This window comes from Elephantulus edwardii, unplaced genomic scaffold (genome assembly GCF_000299155.1).
Source record: "Elephantulus edwardii isolate Elephantulus edwardi_28Jun2011 unplaced genomic scaffold, EleEdw1.0 scaffold00185, whole genome shotgun sequence".
NCBI classification, from domain to species: Eukaryota; Metazoa; Chordata; class Mammalia; order Macroscelidea; family Macroscelididae; genus Elephantulus; species Elephantulus edwardii.
The window spans coordinates 910918-919712 of record NW_006399935.1 but is presented as its reverse complement, the minus strand read 5'-3'; the positions used below and the strand labels follow the sequence as shown (position 1 = coordinate 919712).

General features: G+C 50.9%; 1 protein-coding gene across 1 annotated transcript in view; it reads right to left on the bottom strand.

Moving 5' to 3' along the window:
• Nucleotides 1–937: 937 nt before the first annotated feature.
• Nucleotides 938–8795, bottom strand: part of LOC102876930 (ceramide synthase 4-like) — an 18286-nt gene continuing 10428 nt past the window's right edge. Inside the window, exons 2-8 of the mRNA XM_006896338.1 lie at nucleotides 3148–3265; nucleotides 2518–2636; nucleotides 2371–2428; nucleotides 2114–2164; nucleotides 1707–1799; nucleotides 1362–1490; nucleotides 938–1048 (exon numbers count right to left, since the gene is read on the bottom strand). Of these exons, the coding sequence (XP_006896400.1) occupies nucleotides 938–1048; nucleotides 1362–1490; nucleotides 1707–1799; nucleotides 2114–2164; nucleotides 2371–2428; nucleotides 2518–2636; nucleotides 3148–3265 (679 nt within the window). The remainder of the gene's footprint in view (nucleotides 1049–1361; nucleotides 1491–1706; nucleotides 1800–2113; nucleotides 2165–2370; nucleotides 2429–2517; nucleotides 2637–3147; nucleotides 3266–8795) is intronic.

Below are 8795 nucleotides of genomic sequence, written 5' to 3'. Positions count from 1 at the left end.
TCCCTGTGTACTCTGAGAGCCCCAGGACAGGCCCTTCCATCCTCATCCAGTCCTCAAGGCTCTGGTGTTTACATCATTTCTCTAACCCCAGCTCCTGCCTTGACCCCTGTGGGGTCAATCCCAACAGACACAGAGCTGAGCTCCCCCCTCCTCCTGTGCTCACAAGCACGTCAGTACATGGCTGCTCCATTTCCTTAAACCTTGGGTTGCTCCCCTGAGTCCTCTCACGTTTCTCGTCCATGGGTCCTGCACGAACCTCCCACCCCACAAGAGATTTCTGCGCTGGTTTGCACACTCTGCCTCCACCCACCAGAGGGCGGCCCTGAGCAGGAACCAGAGCCAGCTTTCTCCTCTCACAGCTGCCAGTGTTCCCACCTCCCTCTGCTAAGAGGTCCACCGTGACCCTCTGGTCCTTTTCCTGAACTCACCTGCAGGCACAGGGACCTATTCCTCCAACTCAGCAGGCTCAGTCCTTCTGCTGAGCACGCTTCCCCGGTGATCAGTAGTTTTCGCGCTCACCTCCCTTAGGTGTCTGGACAAATGCTGTCCCTTAAGCCTTCCTTCCCTGACCCCTGTGCCCCTCACTGCCTTAGTTTTCTCATTAGTACTTGCAGGAGACACTCGATAGTGTGCTTGGTTGACCTATGTGAACTGCACACGGGCAGGGCCTCTGCGCGCCCTGCACACTATCTTCTCTGTGTGGTCGCAGGCATATCGGATGAGCCTGGCTTGAGCTGTGACACCAGGGCGCTGGCGCCCCGCCCCTCCTTCCCTTTTGTCTGCCTTTTTAAGAGCTGTGCTGTGGGCTGTGTGAGTGGTGCCAGGCACACTCTGCAGGCCTCCTTCTTCACGCCTCCTTCTTCAGCCACCTGTTTCTGGAATTGGGGAGGCGTCCTGGGGCCTCAACCACCCCCTCTCCCGGGCTGAGGAAGCACACTCACTTCGTGGGGAACAGCACAAGGCGTGTGTAGAGGAAGACACCAGAGAAGATGAAGAAGAGTGTGTCACAAGTAAGCCTCCAGCGCATGTAGTTTAACATCTTACAGACCTGCGGAGCACATGTGGGGGTGAGGGTGGGGGGCTCAGGCCTGAGATGCAGGGAGTGGGGGTGGCTAGGCGAGACAGGACAGGCCATTCCACAGGAGAAGGTGATGAGGGGTGAAATCCAGTAAGTAAAGGGGACCTGGAAAGTGGAAAGTGACCAGGAGAGGAGGGTGGCTGAATTACCTCCTAGGATAGCCGAAGGGGCGGGGCCTGGCCTCCTGGAATGGCCAAGGGGGTGGGGCTTTGACTCAGGGCTCACTTGGAGGAGATCGGATAATGGGTGTGGGTAGGGCAGACAGGGAGGGTGGGCGCCTCACCTCCAGCAGATAGTCAGAGGCGTCATGCAGGAGCAGCACCAGGGAGCCAATGCGGAGCAGGTTGGAGCTGTAGGAGAAGGTGACCAGGGTGATGGTCACGAAGTGGTGGGCCACCTGCTCCTTGAAGTCCTGCAGGAGACGCGGGGACAGGCCTCAGTGAGTGGAGGAGTCCCATCCCAAGGGGCGCAGGGCAAACACTCATGGGGGCTGGTGTCTCTGGACTACTAGGACCCTCAGGTATGGGGTTTAGGCGTGTCTGGGGGCTGGGAGGGGGACTTGTGAATTCAGCCCTCTCCCCTCCAGCTCCTGGTCACTCCCCCAGCCCTGCCCTCACTCTGGTCTCACCTTGCGTTTGACATCGAAGGGCAGCATCAGCAGCAGGGAGATGTAGAAACTCAGCTCGAGGAGGTACCACCAGTACAGGGCGGGCTTCAGGGGCTGGGCGGAAAAGGTTAGCTGTGGGGAGGGGCCTTGCACACACACACACCCCGGCTTGCCCCACCCTATGCTGTCAGATCCTGTTGGATGAGCAAGAAGTGAGTGCCTCATCCCTGGAGGTAATCAAGAGCAGTGGTTCTTATGGCAGCTCCTGGGCCTAGTTTCCAGACTCTGTTCCAAGAGAAGTCTTGGAAGGTCAAGTTCAAGGCCAGGGAGGGTTGTGGGGCGATGCCCCTGCTTGGCGCCCCCTTCTGACCACCCTCTCCCACTGCGTCTCTGACTTTTGGCTCCTACAGGCCTCCTCTGCAGCTCACCTGTTTTGGGTAATTTTCCCAACACATCCTTGGCTCCCACAGCCACGACTCCTGTGGAGAGGGGTGGGGTCGGCTGGTGAGTTTGAGGGTCCCAGCCCCCACTGGGTGCCCCTAGGTCATCATTACACTTAGGCTACACCACCTGACTCTCCTCCACTCTAGGTGAGGAACTCATATCTGCAGGGACCCCGTGACTAGCCAGTCCTTGGCAAGGGCCTATCAGGTGAGGCAGGTAGGGGGACAGGGGACACACTCACGTGGTACAGGACCGAGAGGCCACCCACGAAGGCACACAGATAGAACAAGAATCTCCAGCTGCAGGAGAGGGAGCCCATGAGGAAGTGAGGGTGCTGGCGCACCCCAGCACCCCCAGACCTGCCCCTGAGTCCCAGCCCCACCCTCACCTGGCCTCACAGAACTTCTTGCTGAGCTGAGGCTGTTCCTGGTTCCAGCGTCGCCTGAACCACCGCTGGGTCTGTCTCAGGTTGAGGCCACACTGGGTGGCCAGGAGGGCAAGCTGGGACTGCAGAGGGAGGGGTGACAGCAGTGTCCTGGGGCCCCATGATGGTTTGTGCTCCCAGGACAGGCAGGACCTTCCGTCTCTGAGGATGGAGGTTCCGGGGGGTCCTGGGAAGGAGCCTCATCCTGCCCTCCTCTCCCACCTACATAGAGCTCTGCCCTTCAGGGGCCTGGGTGAGGGGCTGGATAAAGGACCCCACAGGTACATTCCTGCATGCCATCTGGAAAGTCAGGGTCCTCCCACCCCCTGAAGGCTGAGAAGGAACCACAGACTCTCCTTGACTCCAGCCCCATTCCCACCCCCAGGTACACAGACCTTCTCCCACCCACTCAGGACCCAGCCAAGCCCCCACCTAGGGTGGCACTTACTCCCATGGGTGAGAATGGGAAGAGGATGTATCCACTCCTGTCCCGCACAGGGGAGAAACCTGCCCACTCCTGGGCCCTCTGAAGGGGGCCCATGTGGACTGGAGGGTAGGGGCTCTGAGGTTACTGGACAGCCGGGCAACACTCACCTCCTTGGGTCTCCGGCTCTGTGTGAGGAAGTATTTCTCCAGTGTGGGGTTGGGTGCCACTGGCTTCCGGATTCGGTCCTGCACGCCCAGCCACCGGCTCAGGGGCAGCGCCACAAACCTGGAGTGAGGGACAAATGTCAGGCCATGGAGCGGGGTTGAGGGTGAGCATGGAAACTGAGGCTCAGAAGGTCCAGGGAAGTCCAGCGGCAGGCGGCAGCATGGGAGGTTTGGGATCTTTCTTCTCCATCCAATGGACAAAGTCTGGCAATCTTCCCACAGCTAATCCCAGCCTCAAACCCTGGGGCCCTGGGGAGCCTTGTGGCTGCACCAGACCAAACACAGAGGCAGCAGGGGACACCAAGTGTGTCAGAGGACAGTGGAGCTCAGAGGGCCTTTAATAGCTGGATTTAGGGAAGGAGATTGCCAGGCCTTTCTTCTGAGGTGTCACAGGATGGACTTTAACTTTCAGACTTTTTTTTTCCTCTGTCTCCTTCTTTTCCCTTATCAGGACCCACACAGGTAATCCAGGGTCATTTCTATATCGAGAGCCTTAACTGAACCTTCAATCTTTTGCTTAATAGCCTAGCACCACTAAAAGGGACACCCAGGTCTAAAGGAAGACACAGCGCTGCAAGTCCTGGACCAGTTGGGAAAGGAGTAAGTGTCCACATGGGGTCTGGCAAATAGGCCAGAGGTGTTCTCGTGTTTTGGTGGCACAGTATTTAAAGCACTCAGAGACTAACTGAAAGGTCAGCTGTTCAAACCCTCTAATTGCTCTGCGGGTGAAAGTGAGGCAGTAAAGTCGGCGTCCAGGAAACCCTGTGGTCAGCGCCACTCTGTCCTCCAGCATTAGGGAATCAGTTCAACCGCACCCACCACCACCAAGTAAGTACAGCTTCCCGAGCTTCAGAATAGGGGTGCGAAGGCAAACTCCTGGGGTAACATGCACCTGTGCTTTTCCCAAACCATGGAAGGGGACCCCTCACAGCCTGACCCCTGGTGGTGTGGCTCCTGGCCTGTCACGCACTGGACTGAATCATGGCTATTCACAAGACTGACCATTGGGGGGCGCCCGAGACCGCACGTAGAGATAAAATTTAAAAACCAGCAGACTAAGGAAAGATTCGGATCTTTTGATAAGGTCTTTACAAGTCACAGTCGACTTGATGGCACCCAACATCAACATCATCGTTTCACCTAGCATGTAAGGAAACTGAGGCCCGGAGCAGCTTAACAAAAGACTCCTTCCAGACTCAGTGGTATTGGCAGACTACTAATGCTCTGACTCTGAACTTCTCCTTAACTCCATTATCATCCTCATTATCTTGATGGGAAAGTTGGGCTCAGAGGGGCCAAAGTCGTGCCTCGGGTCACACATGTGAGAATGCATGGCTGACCCTGAATTCAAAGTTAGAGGTAATTTCCTTTTATCAAGAACAGGAAGTTCCCCGACAGTGTTCTTACCAGGCACCAGGAATGCCCCAGGAAGATGGTAATAGTCCCATACCCGCCTGAACGGGGAGCTGGCGAGCTACATAGAACATGTAACTCCTCCCCCGCCAGGGGTGGACCTGGACTCAGTCCTGTGCTGACTCACCCTTGGGATTTTCAGTGGTTCATCTTTCAGAAGTAGATCACCAGGTCTTTCATCTGAGGTGCCCCTGATTGGACCAGAACCTCCAACCTTCTAGTGATCAGCTGAATGTGTTAACCATTTGGAGCACTCAGGGTTCTGGAAGGACTCAGGGTGAATAATTATGGGGACTAGGGGAAGGAGGAAGAATTTTCACCTGGCTGGGACCTACAGAGTGTGAGGAGGACATCAGAAAAGGACTGAAAATCAAGGGGTTTGGCTATTTGCAGTCTCAGGAACTTGGTGTCCCTGGGTGGTGCGAATGGTTAAGTGCACAGCTACTGACTGACAGGTTGGTAGTTCAAATCCACTCAGAAAGGTGTCTCAGAAGAATGGTGCGGCTGTCTGCCTCTAAAACCCGGTAGAACACACTCCTTAATTTGGGAGGGTCTGGACAGCATTATGCTAAGCAAACTCACTCAATCTTATAAGGACAAATACTGTATAAAACCATTATTGTAGAAATAGTTGAGTGGTAACACATGTATGAGGATCTAAGGGGTCACAGAGGACCTGAGCGGTGGAAATGGGCAGGGGTAATCACGGGGTCACACGGCGTAATGGGTGGAGGGAGTCAGTTGAGGAAGTGGGCGGTATCTGATGTGAGGGCCAATGTATACAAACTTTGTAGGTAAACCATTGTAAAATTTAAAAAAACCACACACAACAACCCAACAACAAAAACAAAGCCCTTTAGAACATAGTCTACTCTTCCACTCAGGGCACCAGGAGTCTTGAGTTGACTAGAAAGCAATCGGTTTCATCTTCCAGAGGCTCTTTGCAGGGCAGGTGGAGGGTCTGGGTCAGGGTGTATTTTTAGAGATGCTAACGGAGCTGGTCAGACTATCAGTTGCTAATGTGCAAGTTCAAATTGAGGCTGAAGAAAATGAAATAACTTCACAAAACCCAAGGTATGATCTTGAATCTATTCCATCTGAATTTCAAGATCTTCTTAAGAAAACGTATAAAGGATTCAACACTAATGATTGAAGAGCAGGAGTCCATGATGAAAGCAAAAGGTGATTACGAAGAAAGAGAAGAAAAAGCCATCATGAATGTCAGCTGAGATTCTAAAAATTGCACTAGAGTGTCAAAAAGCCAAATCAAAGGGAAAATATGCTGAAGTAAAAAACGCTGAACAGGAGATTTCAAAGGGCACCTTGAGAAGAGAAAGCAAAGTACTATAACGGAATGTGCAGAGAGCTGGAATTGGAGAATAAGAAGGGAAGAACTCTCTCTGCATTTCTCAGTCTGAGGAAACTGAACAACAAATTCAAGCTGAGTCACAATATTGGAAGATGCTATGGACAATATAACAAATGACCCACACAACATCACAAGAAGATGGAGGGAACACACGGAGTCACTGTACCAGAAAGAATGGACTCAAACGGAAAAGTGTCAGGAAGTACCATATGAGCAAGAACCAATAGTAATGAAGGAGGAAGTGGAAGCTGCATTGACAGCACCAGAAAAAAATAAGGCTCAGGAATCAATGGAATACCAACAGACTTGTTTCCATTAACAGATGCAAACCTGGGTGCACTCGGCAGTCTATGCCAGGAAATTTGGAGGACACGTTTATAGCCTATGGATTGGAAGGAGCCCACATTTGTTCCCATTTTCAAGGAAAGTGATCCAACAGAGTAATGTGCAAACTATTGAATCATATCATTAATATCACGTGCAAGCAAAATCCTGTGGAATAGATTTGAAAAACAGCTAGAAGAGTACATAAATAGGGAATGGCTAGAAGTTCGAGTAGGATTTAGAAGAGGCCACAGATATTTACTGATGTCAGATGGATCCTAGCTGAAAGTAAAGAATACCAAAATAATGTCTATTTATGTTAAATTAACTATACAAAGATATTTGTGTGGATTATGACAAGTTATGGCTAACATTGAGAAGAACGGGAATCCCAGAGCACTTAATTGTGCTCATGCAAAACCTGTACCCAGAGCAGGAGGCAGTTGTGTGAACCGAGCAAGAGAAATCTACATGGTTCAAAATTAAGAAGGGAACATGTCAGCGTTGTATTTTCTCTATTTATTTATTCAACCTGTATGCTGAGCAACTTATTCGAGAAGCTGACTATATGAAGAGGAATGTGGCATCAGAATCAGAGGGAGACTTATCAATAACCTGTGGTATGCAGATGATACAACCTTGCTTGCTGAAAGTGAGGAGAATTTGAAGCACATTTTGTAGATCAAAGACTACAGTCCTTGATAGGGATTGCATCTCTATATCAAGAAAACAATGATTCTTACCACTGGGCCATAAGGCAGCATCATGATGGATGGGGAAAAGATTGAAACCATCAACAACTTCGTGTTAATTTGGTCAACAATTAATACCCTTGGTGCCCGCAGTCAGGAAATCAGGAGACATATTTCCCTTGGAAAGTCTGCAGTTAGGGCCCTCTCCAAATTATTGAGGAGTAATGATGTCAATTTGAGGACTAAGGTACATCTGATTCAGCCAATCGTCTTTCTGATCAATTGCTATGCATCTGGGAGCAGGACAATGAATGAGGATGACTGAAGATGAATTTTTGCCTTTGAGCTGTCACGGTGGAGAAGAGCACTGAACATTCCATGGACTGTCAGCAAACAAATATGTCTTGGAGAGGGTGCAGCCAGCGTGCTCTTTGGAGACAAGGATGATGAGGCTTCACCTCACAAAATTCGGACATGTTGTTAGGAGGGGCTGATCTTTGGAGGGAACGTGATGCTCAGACAGGTGGAGGATCAGCTAAGGAGAGGAAGAACATCAACTAGATGTATTGACAGTGACTGTCTTGATGGGCTTTACTGTGTCAAGAAGGGTGAGGACGGCACAGGGTAGGACAGGGTTCAGATCTGTTGTTCATAGGGTCACTATGAGTCATACTTGACTCGACAGCACCTAACAACAACCATGGGAGCCTGTGAAGTTCAAAGACAATAGCCCTCTATATGGGTTATACTTTGGTATAGATAGAAGCTCAAGTAGCCTACATCTTATAGATTTAAGCAAGATAAAATTCTTGCTTTAATATTTTTTTTAAAAGGTTTAATCTTTCTTCCATCTGTCACAATGTTGACTGTTAGTCCTGTGGTGAAGACACTTGTTTTCTTGATTTTAAGATGTAATTAATACCAAAAGCTTTTGGAGAATGTTGAGGAGGAAGGGAGGGCCTCTGACCAGGACAGATGGCCTAGCTCCAGATAAGGGCAAACCCCCCAGTGGCCTTTAATATGGAGTAGAGAAAGCGCTCCTGTGTTTGGCCCTGCCAGTTGAGAAAGCTCACGACCTGGGAAGATGGCTGCCGCATCTGTTGAGCTCTGAGTAGTCCGCACAGGGTTGAGGTTCTCCTATCCAGTCCACATATCCCTTGTCTGCAAGCCCATCCTATCCTGTCTTCCTGTTCACTTGCTCACATATAAGTATACTGCAGCCCCCAATAAAATTGAGCTGGATCGACTCTCTGAACAGCTCTCAGAGTGGTGTGTCTCTGCGTGCTTACCCCCATCAGGGTGTTGCTGTTTTTTTGCTGGCAAATGGACAGCAACATATAGCACCCGAACAGGGACAGACCTGATGTAGGCTTTGGGTGAGTATCCTCTGTGCTCACTCACGTCAGGGTTTCAAGTGAGTATTTTCTGTGCTCACTCCTGTCAGGGACTGGGTCAGCACCATTTTCCATACTCACTTCCATCAGGGAATAGGGATCTGACATAGGCTTAGGGACCTGACGTAGGCTTGGTGACCTGATGTAGTTTTACGGATTTATGTAGGTGGAAGGGAAGGGACCTGACACAGGTCGTTCTTATCTGGTAAGCACCCCTCATATTGTTGTTGTTGTTGTTATGTGCCATCGAGTCGCTTGCGACTCATAGCAACCCTATGTACAACAGCCCTAAACTCCGCTCTGTCTTGTGCCAATCACACTGTCTCTGACACTCCCATCCCAATTATCCCAGTCACTGAATCAATCCACCTCATAGAGGGCCTTCCTTTCCTGCGCTGT